At 38.1% G+C, this 18,755-nt stretch overlaps 1 protein-coding gene across 1 annotated transcript in view; it reads left to right on the plus strand.

Annotated features, from left to right (window-relative positions):
* LOC146632685 (metabotropic glutamate receptor 4-like) overlaps positions 1–18,755 on the plus strand; it is a 222,497-nt gene that overhangs the window by 183,138 nt on the left and 20,604 nt on the right. Inside the window, exons 7-9 of the mRNA XM_085353439.1 lie at positions 476–676; positions 16,118–16,254; positions 17,414–18,349. Of these exons, the coding sequence (XP_085209565.1) occupies positions 476–676; positions 16,118–16,254; positions 17,414–18,349 (1,274 nt within the window). The remainder of the gene's footprint in view (positions 1–475; positions 677–16,117; positions 16,255–17,413; positions 18,350–18,755) is intronic.

Raw genomic sequence — 18,755 nt, forward strand, 5'->3', positions numbered from 1 at the left:
TTTATAAATTAGTTTCAAGATGGATTTTTTTTTTTTTGCTATAATTGTGCATATTAATTGTCTAGAACAGGCACTGAATATGCAACTTTATCATCGGCCTTCTTTAAACAAGTGTCAGAGACAAACTCACAAGTAGATAATTCTTTAAGCTGGATCCACTCATGGAAACCGCTCATGCCTTTAAATGAATACAGTTTTCTTAATTGCATGATGTGGCTGATAGAGCTACAGATTTTTTGCCTGATTGAGTCGTTTAAATCTACTTGTAAAATCTTTTTTCTGTCTCAAACATGATTGCTTGACTACATGGATACTAATACTGGACTCAACCTTGTCCTTGACATGGTGACCAAACCAAATGAATGACTGCAGATCATTACATATATCACTTACCACGATTTGAATTATTTCATGAATTCTTTTAACCAATTAATACTTATAAAACCACACACATGCATCTGTCTATGTCTTTCAGATCAGGAGCGAATCGGAAAGGACTCGCAATATGAGCAGGAAGGAAAGGTACAGTTTGTTATTGATGCCGTCTATGCAATGGCTCATGCCTTGCACAACATGCACAAGGAGCTGTGCCCGGGCAAGGTTGGTCTCTGCGCTAAAATGGACCCCATAAATGGCACTCATCTGCTGAAGCATATTCGTCGTCTCAACTTTTCAGGTCAGTTATAGACACTCAAATATACACTTTTAGGGTCATTTGGTATTAGTTTTGAATTGACAACATCTTATGTCAATTAAAGTTTATTAGAATAAGTTTTATGAATCAGTGATGGGTTACATCACGTGTTACAGGGCCCTTTTTGGCAGCTGTCATTCTCGTATTTAAGTGGCACATTCTGTTACCAAATGCAAGTTTTTATGTTAAAAGGCTAACTGGTAATTCGAAAAGCCTTTTTGAAAAACCCTTGTGGCAGAGCTGAAAGGGTTTTAAGAAGCAGGTGTTTTTTGAGAAACAAATGCTTTAGTGGTCCTCAACCGCCCGCTTATAAATGGTTAAAAAAAGAAGAAAAAAAGTGGTATGGAGAGAATGGACAGATCAATCCAGGTTTGAAGTCTTTGGATAAAAGGTCTGTGAGGCTGTGAATGCTAAAAAGAGATGATTCTTCTCTTCTTTCAATTGCAGAACAATGTTTTATATATGACTGCTATATATTTCCCACTGACTTTGTAGGAAACTCAATGCACATTTTCTACAAACTTCACATTTTTCATGTTAAATGTGAAGTTTTAAGGTTGAAAATGTGTGCTGTGAAAGATGCAAGCAATGTAGGATTACAAACATACATTGCTTATAGAAGTTCAATGGCCATCCGAGGTCTGTGTTTGAGGGTTAAAATGATAAGTACTTGACTTTCACATTATTAGAATTATTTTTTTTCGACACAACCATACAGTTTGAAGAACATTGTCTTACATTGAGATGCCATATATGGCTCCCGACCCAGCACACAACTTACTTTCCCCCCTCTACTGTATGACCTATTTCCCAACTCTTTATGTAGCATTACATTAAACCCAGTTATCAGTCAAGTTCACATTCATGACTGGCATATTAATAATTGACTGCTTTCACACAAAGAGCAGTGATCCAGAGTTTCATTATATAGTCAGCCTTTTTAAAGCAAAGCTGTTTAACGCAATTATAATTCTTTCATAGAGACTTGAGTATGCAGTGTTTGCACAGATAAATTATTCATTTGAACTCATGCTCTTCAAGCTAATTTGTCATTTTAATATCTAGTTATTACATTGGCAGAATGTCAATTTAATGTTTAATTCACATTTGGGAAGTAAATTTATATTTTTAATTTCAAAATAATTTTATTGGGTGATTCTGCAGGTTTTGGTATCATTAAACCTGCTTTTGAACATACAGTCAACATTTTGGGGTTATGACATAGTCTTTAGCTGCATTGCCCAAAGTCAGTTTTAGATGCATTGTTAAATCCATGTTTACAAGCTTGAAACAACCTACTTATAAAAAATAGCACTAGAGCACTACTAGGTTGCCACATAGACCCTAAGTGTGGCAATAAATGGGGACACTTTTTTTTTTTATTGGCCTAAAAAGCTTTTACTTAAGTGGTGTCAGTAATCACTACTGACTTCTGTGCTGAGTTATCTGGGCCAAAATGTTGCTTGTTAGAGTAAAGCAGTGTAAACTCCTGAAATCTGCTACCACTATTACAATGCCATAGTTGATGAATTGAAATCATAACTGAGCACAATTACGCCACTGATGGACATAAAGCTAGTTCCTTGTAATACTTCAGCAGGAGTCAGTGGTTTTTAGGCAACAAGCACCATGCCTGCGGCATTATTACCAAAGCAGGACTGTGTACAGTATTCAGTAAAATGTAATTTTTACTTTCGCAAATATAGTACTGTGCAAAAGTTTCAAGTCACCCCCCTTTACTTTTTTACAATTGTTTTACTTTCAAGGAAATAGATTTTCTTGTAATTCGTTAAAGTGGTTTTGAGCAATAGTTCTCCAGGTGTTCTTGAGGTCTATCAAAGTGTGAGGTTTTTGGTTTGTTTTTTTTTTAGCTTTTTTTTGACATTGTCTGCTTTTTTTTAGTCATATTAAAATCATTCAAGCACTGAAAAGGAGTCATTAGCTGAAAACTTGGCATGGTTTGCAGTGTGTCCTTAAAAAAAGGGGGAAATTGGACAAATAGATGACAAAAGAAGTGGTCAGCCTAAAGAAAATTGATCTACAACAGTTGCACTGTATCTGAAACTTGTGTCCTTAACAAATTGGGGAAAAAAATCCAACAAAGATGTGACACAGGACCTGAGAAACGCATCTGGCCCTTGAGTTGATCCATCTATTTTTTCACCGAAGCCTAATCAGAAATGGTCTTAGTGGAAGAGTGGCTATCAAGAAGGCTTTCTTAAGGAGGAGAAACAGGGAGAAAAGGCTGACGAATGTCAAGTCACGCAAGAACTGGACTGGAAATCAATGTCTAAAAGTCTTATGGAGGGATGCATCCAAATGTAATATTTTTAAACTAAATCGTTATCAATATGTACGAGGTTAGGAGAGAGGTACATCACTGAGTGTCTGCAGCTATCTATAGAAGATGGTGAAGGTTCTGTCATGGTTTGGTAGTGCATTTCAGTAAATGGTGTTGGGGATCCTGTCAAAATTAATGGAATGATAAATGCAGGTCAGATTTTGATCCACCAAGCAATTTGATTGGCAGTGACCAAATTTTTAGATAAACTTTTCTATTTATTTCTACTTTTCTATTTTCTATAGCTTTTCTGGTCAGAGGGCCCGGTGGCGCCAGTGTCCGGCAGCCTCGCCTCTGTCAGTGTGCCCCAGGGTGGCTGTGGCTACAGTGTACCTTGCCATCACCTGTGTGTGAATGTGTGTGAATGGGTAGATGACTGGATGTGTAAAGTGCTTTGGGGTCCTTAGGGACTAGTAAAGCACTATATAAATACAGGCCATTTACCATTTTTACCATTTATCTGTCTATTTCGAACATCTGGGCGATCGTGGCTCAAGAGTGTGGAGTTCGCCTTGTAATCGGAAGGTTGCCGGTTCGAGCCCCGGCTCGGACAGTCTCGGTCGTTGTGTCCTTGGGCAAGACACTTCACCTACCGCCTACTGGTGTTGGCCAGAAGGGCTGATGGCGCAATATGGCAGCCTCGCTTCTGTCAGTGTACCCCAGGGCAGCTGTGGCTACAACTGTAGCTTGCCTCTACCAGTGTGTGAATGGGTGGATGACTGGGTGTGTAAAGCGCTTTGGGGTCCCTAGGGGGGACAGGTAAAAGCGCTATACAAATACAGACCATTTACCATGCAAATATAAATAAAATTACAAGCAAAGTTTTCATGAATATCACCATCTACACAACGTTTATGCTTGAAACCTTTTTCAGCATAATAATGATTCAAAACACGCTGCCAATGCAATACTTTGATAGATAACACATACAATGGACGTTATAACTCGTGGATTAGTCTCCCTAGAGCCCGGATCTCAGAATTGTTGAAGCAGTGTGGGTTCATGTTGAAAGAGAACAAAAGGCAGGCAATTCCTGAGGACAACTTCAAGGCAGCCTGCCTAAGAGAATTCAGGATCATTAGAATTGTAGACACTCTGTCTTTGTCTTAAATACAGTATATCTTGATATCTGGAGTACAAGGTCTTCTCCTCTGGGAAATACAGTAAGAAATGAGGAGTGATTCAAGAGTTTTGCACAAGAGCAACCTTTTTAAAATCTTATTACATAATTCCTCAACACAATTTTTAGCATCAGTTCAGCTCTTTTCACCCTATTTATGATATATTGATGTAAAGTACTGATTACAATCTCCTGGCTTAGTAGTAAATCAGGTGCCCTTAGCACTGCTCCACACCAGCTGAGCTGCTCAGGATCCAATAATGTTAGATAAAAACAACTCGCAACATGCAGTATGTTGTTGAAAGTGGTTCTCGTGATCTGATGTAAAACAGCTTCTGTAGTTTTCTTTTCATCCCAGACAAACAGGTTCTGATAGTTTCTGTCTAGACAAATCATGTTTATGTCATTGTCTAGACAGTGATGTGTCCAATTTCGTATGCTGTATATAGACCAGTAAGCCTGGAGGTTCAAAGGCAACCACTCTTGAATTTAATGCAACTTCTGTTTCTCCCTTTTAGAGCTGATGTTTGGATGCTCCTACAAGAAATGACATTTTCGACCATGGGAAACAAGACATTGAATTAAAATTGACATATTGAATATATAAGAACTGTATGATGGAATAGCATGTTAGTAATGTGTGTGCATTATAAGTGCATCCACAATCATTTCAAACATTTATTTAATTGGGCTGTTTGTAAAGTAATGATTGAGAGATGCTCTCTGTAAAAATTGGTTTCAACAGGGTTTTAGCCTGTGAGCAGGGACAGAAAACTCCTGTGCAGTAAGCACTTTTGAGCTGAATTTTGTTCTTAGCAGGGAGACTATATTCACACCATCAGACCAGAGGGGTTGCCTTGAGGTTACGCTACACTTCATCTAATTGCATCAGCTCACAGTAGTATATTGAACTTGTCCAGATACATAAAACAGCCCAACAGCTGAGACTGTACTTACTGGCCAGTGTACAAAAACTTCAAAGATAATATTTATCTCTGTGTTGGGATATTAGCATGTTACTCAGCAGTAAATACACTGAGCAGTTGTCCTGCTTCTTCCTACAAATTGACAGAAATGTATGTGAAAGTAGGTCATTCTTTGTTGTGATGAATCATTCTTGAGGCCGAGCCAGCAAGAATCTATTGTTACACATTTCTGTTTATTGTAAGCAGTTTCAGCAGATATCTTCTAAAAATAATTCTAATTTCTTCCTCTGCAGACCTGCATAGTTAAGTCCATACACAGCTCAAATGCACTCTGTCTTACATTACAGATGTTGAAACTGGTAAAGGTCAACAAGTTCCTTTAAATACAAAGATGTACTAAACCTGCTCCTCATGTGCCAGGAAAATACATAAATGCATCAATATCTGAGCAGACTGTCATGGGCTCAACAAGGGACACAGTAGCTGATGACAGATAACCTTTTAGAAAATATTAAAAGAAAAGTCAAAAAACATTTATTTCTATTGGTCTGTGGCGTCTGTGCTTTCTCGAAAAAGCTTTTATTCTTTTGTATTTTCCCACACAGATGTATCTGGGGATGTAACTGTGTCTCCTCTTTTGTAAATCACCAACTTCACAAGTGCTGATTATTGGTTCATTCAGTAGCAGCTGGAGCTGCAGCCCACAAAGCGAAAGAATCAAACACCTTCAATCTTTAGAGTGATTAAAATAATGTTTACTTTGTGCAGGGGTAATAAAAAACCTACAGATACTCTTCCAACCGTAACATCTCCATGTATTAGAACTAGAAATTCTCCACTGAAAAGCGCACTGCTCATACCAAATGTTATCTGATATTGCTATATTTGTTTCATTTTCCCATTTTTTTTTGATGTAGGTAGTATTCCACTTCTTAACCTCTTGTATACCCTTGTACAATCTTGAAATCACCTTAAGGCCTGTGTCAGCCTGATAAGCCTTGACAAATATACTCAGAACAGGTAAAGAAAAAAGATCTGTTCTCTTAGGTATAAAATTATATAGATGATGCCTAATTTGTAAGAACCTAAAAAAGTCCGTTTTACTTAACTGGTATTGATCTTTTATTGATTGGAAGTCCCTAAGAATTCCCTTATCGTAAAACGTACAATATGCCGTTAAACCTTGTCCAGACCATTTTTTATATCTTACGTCTAATTCATTAGGTAAAAAATCACTGTCAAAAGCGCACCATCTTAAAATCCTAACCTCTTCAATCCAATCATTCTTATTAAGAAATTGTAACCAGAGTTTTAAAGGTAGGTTAATCCATTGGTTTCCTTGATGAATTTGTTTTTTAATAAGTGTCACATCCCCTAGAATTGCCTGAATTGGAGAATCTTTTAAGGTCACTGTTTCTAGTTCTTTCCATCTCGCTTGATAATCTACATTACACCAACAGACTAATGTCCTCAATTGAGCAGAAATATAATAGTCTTTCAAACATGGGAACCCCAACCCTCCTTTGTCTTTAGCCAACTGAATAGTTTGGTACTTAATCCGTGGTTTTTTCCCCTGCCATATAAACCTAGAGATTATTTTGTCCCATTCCCGAAATTGTTTGTCAGTTATTTCTACAGGGAGTGTTTGGAATAGGTAGAGCATCCTGGGCAAGATATTCATTTTAACTGTATCTATACGTGATTCAAAATTTAAAAATGGTAATAAATTCCATCTTTTAATATCCTCATTTATTTTATAACTTAAAGGATTAAAGTTTGCATTGTATATCTTAGACAGATCTTTAGTAATATTTACTCCAAGATACTTCATCTGCTCCGTTTCCCATTTCAAATTGGCTTTAGCCTTAATTTCATAATTGGGCTCATAGTTAAAAGTTAATATCTGAGTCTTCGATATATTTAGTTTATAACCTGATATTGAACTAAAGATCTCCAGAAGTGACAATAGCTTGGGGAAAGTAGTGTTTGGATTTGTCAAATAAATCAAAATATCGTCAGCAAACAAGGAAATCTTATGCTCTCGACCCCTAATCTTGACTCCAGTAATAGTATTGCTTTGTATTACACTTTGACTCAGGGCCTCTATGAAGAGAGCAAAGAGTGAGGGGCTTAGAGGACAACCCTGACGTGTCCCTCTCTGTAGGTTAAAAACATTTGAAAGCGCCCCGTTAACTTTGATTCTTGCCTTTGGTGATTTATATAATGCTTGTATAATCCTGATAAACGATTGATGGAATCCGAATTTATCCATGACTTTGTATAAAAATTCCCAATTAACCCGATCGAAGGCCTTTTCTGCATCTAAGCTCATAAGGACCATCTGAATTTTATTTTTCCTAACATAATCAATAACGTGTAGTGTTCGGCGAACATTATCTTGCGTTTGTCTCTGCTTAATAAAACCAGTCTGATCCAAACTAATTATCTGAACAAGAATATTTTCAATTCTTTTGGCAAGAATGTATGTAAATATCTTAAAGTCCTGGTTAAGAACACTAATGGGGCGGTAATTTCCACAGTCAAGCCTGTCCTTTCCTTCTTTAGCTATTATAGAGATAGAAGCCTCATTCCAAGATGGGGGAATTACTCCCGTCTTTAAAATATAGTTGAATGATGTTCTCATCAAAGGAATCAGTACCTCTTTCATTTCTTTATACCAGTCTGATGGGAATCCATCTGGGCCTGGGCATTTATTCGGTTTCAATTTTGTAATAGCTTTTTTAATTTCAAATTCAGATATGTCCTTGATTAGGGTTATATTCTGTTTTTCATTCAACTTTGGTAAGTCGAATGAATCTAAAAAAGATATCATACCTTTAATATCCACTCTAGGTTGTGTATATAGTTCTTTGTAGAATTTTAGGAAGGCTGACTGTATATCTTCAAGTTTATACACAATGTTATTTGTTTGAGGGTCCTTTATTTTATATATTGTATTTTCTAATTGTTGTTTTTTTAATTTATAAGCCAGTAATTTAGCAGATTTGCCTCCTACCTCATAGTATCTTTGTTTTAAAAAAACCATATTTTTTTGTATTTCACTTGAAAAAATTTCATCAATTTCGTTTTTCTTCTTTTGTATTTCTAATTGTAAGTTTGTAACTGCGCTTATTTTATGGGCATCTTCAAGATATTGTAGTTGTGTCTGGAGTTTTCTTAAATGCTCATTTCTCTTCTTTTTTAAATTAGCGCTGTAACCTATGAGTTTTCCTCTTATCACTGCTTTTAGGGCGTCCCATAGAATACTTGGGGAAACTTCTTCATTATTATTTTCCGCTATATAATCTATTATATCTTGACTAATTTGTTCTTTCATCGTGCTTAGAATACTTGTATTTAATCTCCAGGATGTAACTCTTCTTTCGTATCCAAGCACTACTTCCAGGTACAATGGGGCATGGTCTGATAAATCCATCACTCCTATCCTGCAATTGATCACCCTGCTAAAATCTTTTTGGTACATAAAAAAATAATCCAATCTAGAATAAAATGAATGAGGGTGAGAAAAAAAGGTATAATCCTTCTTGTTGGGGTTTAGTTCTCGCCATACATCTATGAGCCCTACGTCCTTTAAGATTAATTTGATGTTTTTGGTTGTTTTATTCAATCCCGGAGCGTGTGGGTTTGATGAGTCCAAGGACGGGTTGAGGCGAACATTCCAATCTCCTCCCAAAATCAGAGTACCTTGTGCCTCTCCAACAATCAATTCAAAAACCTTTTTGAAAAATTTTATCTCTGATCCTGGGGGAGCATATACATTTATAAGAGTAATCAGTATACCCTCCAGGTACCCTTTGACTAACACAAACCTCCCCTCCTTATCACTGATTTCTTGGATGCATTCAAAATTTAACCTACTAGAGATTAGAATTACCACACCCCTTTTAGAACTCTGAGGGCAGGAAGAGGAATACTGATTAAATTTCCATTTCTTTAATTTATCATGTTCGAGCTTCGATAAGTGAGATTCCTGTATAAAGGCAACTTCTATTTGTTCTCTTTTAATTTTTGACATAATTTTACTTCTTTTAATATGGCTCCCCAGACCATTTACATTAAATGACACTATTTTAGTTACCTTACAGGGCATTGATGTACGACCTTATATAATTCCAATCTCTGTACATAGCCAAAGATCGAAAGGTACTCCCCCAAAACAGAAAAAAAAAGAGAAAAAAGAAAAGAAGAAAAAAAAAAAAAAAAAACCCCCCCCCCCCAAAAAAAAACATTATACAATGAAAACATATAATCATGTTGACTTCCAAAAACATAATCGCTATATTAGCTATATTTGGTGAGGGAAAAACTCTTCTGTCCACTTGTGGAAGAGTGCCCTCTCCGGCACACAGGCCGAAAGCCCAGTGGTCTGTAGGGTCCAACTTATTGTGCAAATAAATGACCCGACTTTAATGTAATTTTATATGCCCTCTTTATAAGATTAACTAATTATATAACAAAACAAGTAAATCGAAATAAAATTCATATTCTCAGTTCATCTTAGGTCTCAATATTCTTGAGTTTACCTCTAGTATAGTGCTCCGTCACACACTTGCTGTTTATCCACTGTCATCTTGGTGCCTAAATATCTGAAGGCGTTCCTTGAAACCCAGCTTTGGAGTCGAGTTTCCACCTTTCTTCTTCGTACTTGTTTGCCAAGTGTGCTGTTTTATTTGATCCAAGAATGAGTCTCTGTCTTTCACAACTTCTACCGATAATCCCCTCTTCACCATATCGGTAGTCGCTTCGTGCGCCGTGTTGTATGTCACAATTCCCTCTCTGTAGAACACCCTTAGCTTGGCCGGGAAAGGCGTCTGGAAGCGAATATTGTTCTCTTTAAGCACCTTCTTCGCTGTCGCATATTCCTTTCTTCTTCTTTGTATCTCCGGGGCATAGTCATTGTCCACATATATCCTAGAATCCATAAAGTTGAAGCCCTTAGCCTGCCAGGCCTTCTTAATAATGTCTTCTTTGTTACGATAACTTGCGAGTTTAACTACAATTGAGCGTGGAGGGGCTCCTTCCGGGGGTTTTTTGCCACCGGCTCGATGTGCTCTTTCAATTCCCAACACCGTGGGGCGGGAGAGACTCATTGTCTTTTCAAATAGAACCTCTACAAAATTGACAACGGATGGAAATTTGTCCTCTTCCCCTTCCCTCACGCCATATATTCTAAGATTCTTGCGACGTGACCGTCCCTCTAATTCCAGTAGCTTAGATTCGCATCGCAACTGAAAATTTGCCATTTCAATTAGCAGCTCCTCCGAGGCCTGGATTCGAGTCTCCATTACGTCTATGCGTCCCTCTGCTTCGTCGAGTCTTATACCAATGCCGACGACCTTCTCCCTTATAGCATTAAACTGATCATTTGTGTCTTTTCTAAAAGCACGTAATTCTTTTAATATCATGTCCATCGTAGCTGGGTGGTCCTTCGCTGTGGCGTTAGCATCGGGTTGCTGGTCTTCTTCCATATTGCTGCTAGCTTGCGACGAAGCATCTTCTTCCGCTTCAGTACGTTCTCCTACATCCTTTTTCTTGGATTTTCTGGGCATTTCTATTCCTTGGTATAGTACCCCACAAAGATAAATCCAAACTTTTTATGTTTCGAGTTAGGTAAATTGGGGTAGAAAAAATGTCGGGAGCAACTATCCTACACAGCCATCACACGACCCGCCAAACCGGAAGTCACTTCTCTTTCTTCTCAAGGATGTGCAAGATCTTCATTGTTGCATAGCACAAAAGCTAATTCTATACTGACATATTTTTTTGCATGTGCAGTATGTCTGGGGTTTTTTTGTATTCGGCATCATACTCAATCATGTTATTGACAAAAGATCCCCCCATATCTTATAGGAACAGACATTATCTTAAAAAAAGATCTATTTATCATTCTCTACTATCAACTTCTGTCCCCTCAGATGAGCAGTACATCCTGTTGTTTACAGAGTCTGTGTCTAATACAGAAGCTATAACAGTAAAGAAAATGTTGAAATACCAGCTGGGGTTGTTATTTATCTTTATTTGAAACAACTTTAATTCTACCAGAAATAGGCCTTCTTTAATGCTAGTGTTTGTAACCGTTTGATGAACCGCTCTCATTTTAAAATCGTATTCAGGGTGACTGTAGGAGGTGTGACCTCGTGGCTATGGTGTGTTGCAGGTAATGTGGAAACACAGAGAATGACTGACCACCACTCAGTGTAGTGTGGACAGCGTCAAAGAGCTCGTAGTCAGAGCTAACCAGGCATGAGGAGCTACTGTCAGACTGTGTTTCTCCTCTGGAAAGATGGAGAGTGCGGTGGAGCTTTGTCAGCCAATGGAAACACATTTAAAGTCCTTTGAGAGTGTTCCTGTGCACGCACCTTAGTTGTACTATAGCTGAACTGCTTTTCAGACAAGAGTGGCTTTTCTGTGTTCTTGTTTGTAAGGCAGTGTCAGTACATGGCCACATAACACAATTTTGTCTCTTCATCAGCCCTAAATAATTTGTTACGCATTGGAAGTGCAGTGTTTACTTGTGTTTTTCTGGCTAGAACTGCTGAGTCAGCAGAAGACGATAAACTGAACAAACCAGTTTTAGAGCAGCGGGGTGTGGCAGTGGAAAGCTGGCAGATGTTGCTCGGAAACACAGACAGAGGGAGAGACTATGCTCGTGAAGAGAATCTCTGAAGTTGCTTTACACTGATGACTTTTCATTGTGAAAGTTTTGAAGTAGGATTCAAAAACACTTCTCATCATTCCATATGAAAGCACTGTTTTCATTCACTTACTATTCTAGTGAGTGTTTTTGGGTCTTTTTGCATCTTTCTGAGCCTAGATTAAATGAGTCAATACAACAATAGCAACACTTGCAGCACACTGAAAGCTCAAAAGGTATATTCATGCTTTTACATGCTTTTAAAACAGCTGCACGTCAGGTTGTATTGACAATATTTTATGGTGCTCCCAAATAAGGCAGAGACAGACTAAATGAAAGCTGTGTTTCTGTTTTATAAAGAGAAAATGTTTAGTGTGATATAGCTGCTGTTGCACTGATGAAAATAGTGCTGTGAGATTCCACATTATGCTAAATTTACCATGCTAGCTCTAACATTACTGTTTTTTCACTCCTCTGATGCTTTTTGCATGTCCTTCATTTGTTTGTGTTGGGTAATATTTAAATACTGGCTTTTATGTGACAATTTGCAGTGTTTTAAAATATCTACACTCTCTTAGCAGATCCAAAACCCAGATGTGTTGTGGTGATTTGAATATATACATTTTCACATATTATAGGGTTTTTAAAAGCAACCACTTGCATGCTTTCAGAACATTTTAGGGCCAGTTTAAGAGTACTTGCAGATAGTGAACGTGTATATGCTATGACTGAGCAATCATGTACAGGTCATGCCTGTGACTGAATGGCTTAAAGAGTGAAAGTGGATCCATGCCAAATTCGACATTGTGTCTGGGTACAGGTCATTAAGAGTTAATGACCAGCTGTCATGTTGTTGTCATTCACTGAGGTGTTCTGGTTGTGCATCGATGCAGAGCAAGCACATGCTGGATTAATGATCATATCATGGCAATTATTAAAGAGTTTATGTATACATTTACTCGGGATTGTCACAACAGTGCAAGACAGAAAGAGGTCAAAATCATTAAATATTACATATAATTACTAGCACCTCATCAACCCCAAACGAGCAGCCTGAGGTACACACTTGTGCTACCCCCAGGCTACAGTTCACAGCACAATGGAGCCATGGAACAGTCCTCTGTGCAAATAAATCTTTCCTGGACTTGAGAGTTGACTATTTAGACAAGCAGTTTAAGGGATGAGAAATCTAATTTCTTAGCTGCAACTGAAAACTGACCATAGTGCCGCAAAATAAACTACCTTCCTGCACACTTAAGATTGTATTTCCCCATTTTTCTTTAATTTTGTTTCATTATAGAAAAATAAGTGGCCAATATTTTGTTAAATTTTGTTGATATCCTGTTCTAGTCCCAAAGTATTTGGCCCCCCATACTGCATTATTCTAGAAAAGCTATGTCTAGTTAGCATTTAGAAAGCTAGCGTTATATCATGTGATAGCAAGGTCATTTATAGTCATTTGAAAAGAAAAGTACACCACATGATTAAATAACTTGTGGAACCAACTTCATCAGCAATAAGTAATCTCTGTAAAATTACTGTACAACATCTTTACAATATCTGTAGAACATTGCTTAAGTTGATTTTGGTTTGCAGGCACTTGTTTATACAAATGTTTCTCAAGGGCCCACCACAGCGTTTCAGTCAGGTTGAATTGGGAGCTTTTGACTGGGTCAACACCTTGATTCTTTTCTTTTTCACCCATCCTGTTGTAGATTTGCTTGTGTGCTTGTAGTCATTGCGCTTTTGTTTGGCCCATTTTTCAATAAGCTTTAGCTGTCAGAAAAATGACCTCGCATTTGACTCTGGAATATTTTCACATATAGATGAGTTCAGTCGACCTAGTGACTGCAAGGTGCACAGGTCCTGTGGCTCAAAAACAACCCAGTATTATCACCACCGTGCTTGACAGCTAGCATGAAGTGTTTGTTCTGATATGTGTTTGGTTTTCAGCAAGTGCATGCTGTACATTAAGGCCAACCATCTCTACTATGGACCCACCTGTCTAAAGGACATCGCTTCACAAGTCTTATGGGTTGATTAGGTTCAGCTTTACATATTTAAGCTGTGCTGCTGTGTTCTTTATAGAGAAAAGACTTTTCCCCTTTTTCTCCTTCTTATTAAGAAATACTTGCTCAGTCTTTTTCTAATTGTACTGTTATGAAGCTTTTATAGAGTTGGTCACACTTGCTGACGATCAGTTAATCAACTGCTTTGATTAGCACCCAGCTGCTTCTTACTCTTAGTTTTTGGCTGGACTTCATATTCCTCACATTTGACTCCTCGCATTAGTTTCTTGAATTCTCCAGATTTCCAATATTAAAAGTTACATGGTGTGAAAATGCTTTAGTTGTCAAGATCCAAAAGTATTCAACTGTACAAACACTGTTCTTGCTGATGTCTCTTTTAGTGCATCTAACCACATTGCTCCATGCTATTCAAAGTCAATGTAGCACAAGGAATTTGGGGCTTAATGCACCCTGTCTCTATTGTGTGTCCCACATACATACTAAAACCAACATCATTGTTTTTATATTTATAATGACCCAACAGAAAAATAAAGAATAGTCCATTTAAATGTTATTACAAAATAATATATAAATAAAATCACTGCAAAACTGCTTTGTTTTTGTATATGTGCATAAAAGAGAAGATTAACAGTTGCTCAGAGACTCAATAAGAGATCAGTCAGTCTATGAAAGGATTTAATTTGCAAAGCAAGCATAACCAAAAGGCCCACAAGGCTTTACATACAACTATATCAGACGCATTGCCGTATCATTCTCTTAAAGCTGCCAGTGACATTCATGGTCCGTTTTCCTCTTTCACTGAAGGTGTCCATAGGAGCGCTTGATCTCATAGTCTATATCCAAGCTTTTAAGGCTTTGGCTTGAGGTTATGTGTTCAACCATGACAGCGTAGGCAGACAACCATGACACTGGAAGGCAGATAGCTTTAATCTTTTTGAAATTCCGCTGGTCATTAGTGAAAATAAAACAAGCTTTGCATGATTAAAATCTCTGAACAAAAATGTCATAGCTTACTAATACTGGCGATGTTCTTAATATTTTTATATAAAAACTGCCTCTGTGGTTCATAAAGTCACTGTAATCCTCCCATGATCAGTAACTGCTTTGTGATGTGGGCGGCATTGTCACAAGGCTGAGTAAAACAGTAATGCCTTAATCCAACAGGGCTGACTCATCGAGACGTGGATTACAGTGCCGCTTCCCCAGAATTGAAACAAAGAGCAAGGACAAAAAAAATTCTCATCAGCAGAAAATCCATCAGCAGCAATTGGCCAGGTTTACCTTTTTCGTCTTAACTGAGATTTTAATTGTCTTTGGGAGACTTAATGTTAAACCACAAGTGGCCTAAATTAAATTAAAATAAAATAAAATAAAAAGAAGCATTTACGCCATTATCTGGCCAAGGAAGACCATTCTATGAATACCATACTGTGATTAACATACTTATCATAAAACAGGAACACAGGAATATTATTTAGAGTCATTATTGGAAAGATAAATTATAGCCCACCTTAGTTGACAGAAAAATCAGTACAAAATGCGGTCAGTACTCTATCTCTGAACTTCCTGCTCAACTCCAACTGTTTACAGCCAGTTTGCTGTAAGAAGAAGGCAGGCTCTTAAGGTTTCTTGTGTGCAGTGAGAAACACTGATAATGGATTTTTCTTAAAAAAAACCCCACAGAAACAAAACAAAGTGATAAAAGAGAACCATGAAAATTCTAATTAATTGTCAGATTCTTATGTATTTTTTATTTATTCTACCATATATGGATTTAATTGCCAAGATCGATAAGCTTAGGAAACTGGAAAATTTGATTATGTTTAAGATGAGAACTCTGATAAACACACACTGCTGTCTTCACTTTACTTGGTTCTTTCAGATTCTGTTTTGTTGTGTTTAAGAAGTTTGCATGTTGACATATCTGTCCTACCACTTTTAGCCAGTGCAAACTACAATGGAAAAATAACATTTGTCTCAATTTCCATTCTCTGGTAGCTACATGTGCAGGATCGTTATGTATTTACACTTAATCCCACCTACAGCCAAGTAGAAATGTAGTGGAAGCAACTGTCAACTAGCCAAAAGCTAAAAACAGAAGTCACCATTGCTTTCAGTTACTGAACTCAGTGAAAATGTGGTCAGTAATCCAAGACTGGATGGTTCATTCAGAACTTTGCTGGTCTTTGATGGATCTCCACCTCCTCCACACCCTTACTTTCCACATATTGATGAATTATTGTACACTATAAAATCACCCATGAGCACAAGAACTGAAAAATTGTAAAAAAGCACACACAGAACACAAAAAAACAGATAATGATGATAAATATTTTTGTTCTCTCACTCAGGCATAGCTGGCAACCCAGTGCTCTTCAATGAAAACGGAGATGCCCCTGGACGCTATGAGATCTACCAATACCAGATCAGAAACCGAACAGCCGAGTACAAAATTATTGGTCACTGGGCGGATCAACTCCATCTGAATGTGAGCACTGGCATTTTCTATTCTGTGTCCCCTACAACTTATGTTTGTGTCAGTGTTTGCAATGAAAATCCTCTGAAAGGTTACTTCAGCTCTGCAGCTGCATGTTAGATCTCTAACCCCTCTAAACCATTTCACAGTGCTCAGTTCTATCTTCAAAGGTGTAAATATCCAGGGGGCACTTTAAATGATTAACAGAATGGACTGTGATGAAAAGAAAGCCACGGGAGCTTACGGACAGACATATTTAATATCAGACAGCAGACGGCATCACTGACTTCCAAAAACAATACTGTGGGCAGGCAGTGTGATGAAGTAACAGTATTATAACAGTAAATTACATAAAGGACTCAAACAAATTATGTTTTCACAAAATGAAGAGGGGGCCTTGGGCAGGCAAATGAGTTCAATTGAACACATGAGGCCGGCTGAGGGGAGCTTTGTCTTCTTCACCTCTTTCAACAACATGTGCTGAAAGAAAAAAAGAAAGGTAAGGTATTTGTAGGCACCTACTGTAAAATGTGCCAGCAGTATTTAATTAGTGTTATTTGAGTTCTCAATTAAATACACATTTAAAGACAAATTTACTGCCTTTGAATGAACTGGCACAATTAAATAAAACCGATAACATTAAAGGGAGTAGACCTTGTTTCAAATGATGAATTTAATTTATCCTCCAAAGTATGCTTAGGAAACTGTAAAATCCACAAAGGGGAATAATATTTTGAAATGAGACATCTCTTTCTACTTTGATTAATTTTTAACACAAAAAATTGCCAAAGCCAAAAAAAAAAATAATACAGGAATTGTGCCATTAGTTCACTGCAGGACAAACATTGCGTTTCTCTTTTCCTCTCAGACTTGCCCTTCAGAAAAGTTGACTTACCACTGAAAGATTTTGCTGAATGTATGAGGAATACTTGAATAGTTTGCCTTTTTTCAACTTCTCACCCAAATAAATACAAAGAACCAAAAACACGAATTCTCCTTGGCTTCCAGAGCTTCTGATGACCATTTTGGATCAATAAAGCACCCTTTTGTACCTATCTCAGCTGTATGCAATTCAGTGAGCTTTGTACACTAAAAATCTTTTCTCAGATGTTTCTTCTCTCTCTCTATCTGTCCATTCATCCCTTTCCACATTCCTCTGCCTCCCTCATAGGTTCGTTCAATGCAGTGGCCCGGTGGTGTCCGTCAGATCCCTTCCTCAATCTGCAGCCAGGCCTGTCGCCCTGGTGAGCGCAAGAAGATTGTGAAGGGCATCCCTTGCTGTTGGCACTGCGAACGCTGCGATGGCTATCAATACCAGGCAGACACCTACACGTGTAAGATGTGTCACTTTGATTTGAGGCCCAATGAGAATCACACAGGCTGCGTTCCAATCCCCATTGTTAAGCTGGAGTGGAGCTCTCCGTGGGCAGTCATCCCTGTGTTTGTTGCAGTCATTGGCATCATGGCCACTTTGTTTGTGGTGGTCACATTCGTTCGCTACAATGACACTCCAATTGTGAAAGCATCAGGCCGGGAGCTAAGCTATGTCCTGCTAACTGGCATTTTTCTCTGCTATGCCACAACGTTCCTGATGATCTCTGCCCCTGATGTCGTAATCTGCTCCCTTCGTCGGATCTTCTTGGGTCTGGGGATGAGCATTAGTTATGCTGCTCTGCTTACCAAAACCAATCGTATTTACCGCATCTTCGAGCAGGGTAGTATGTCTGTGAGCGCGCCAAAGTTCATTTCTCCAGCCTCACAGCTAGTCATCACGTTCACCCTAGCCTCGGTGCAGCTGGTCGGGGTGTGCATCTGGTTTGTTGTGGATCCCTCCAAAGCTATTATTGACTATGAGGACCAGAGAACCTCTAACCCAGCGATGGCTCGTGGTGTGCTCAAGTGTGACATCTCTGACCTGTCCCTCATCTGCCTGCTTGGCTATAGTATGCTGCTCATGGTCACTTGCACAGTGTATGCCATTAAAACCAGAGGGGTGCCGGAGACCTTCAATGAGGCCAAACCAATTGGTTTTACTATGTACACCACCTGCATTATTTGGCTAGCATTCATCCCAATCTTCTTTGGCACATCACAATCAACAGAAAAGGTAAGCTTACAACTAATACTGGAGTGCAATTTGTATTTTTTGCCTGTCAGTTTCTTTTAAGAAATGCTTAGACATGCAGCTACACAAAACTATCTTTAACACCTATTAGCGTGGCTTTTGGCATTCATATTTCTTGACATTTACTTAGAAGACAAAAATAACCTCACAAATAATTGTACGCTGGTGACCATGTAAAGCAGAAGTAGTCTTATCATAACAAACCCATAGCGGGTTTACAGACTGACTTCAACCAGTATTACCTGGTTTCCCTAGTTTCCTTTAACAATTGTCTTTATCTTGGTTTATTAGAATATCGCAATTATCAAGAAAGACATGAAACAAAGATTATAGAAAAGATTTTCTCTACTGCTCTATCCAGTTATTCAACCTCTTGTGGGCGGTGGGG

The sequence above is a fragment of the Diplotaxodon limnothrissa genome, linkage group LG5 (genome assembly GCF_057381915.1).
Source record: "Diplotaxodon limnothrissa isolate DT_005_m linkage group LG5, D_limnothrissa_male_GT1.1, whole genome shotgun sequence".
Classification (NCBI taxonomy): domain Eukaryota; kingdom Metazoa; phylum Chordata; class Actinopteri; order Cichliformes; family Cichlidae; genus Diplotaxodon; species Diplotaxodon limnothrissa.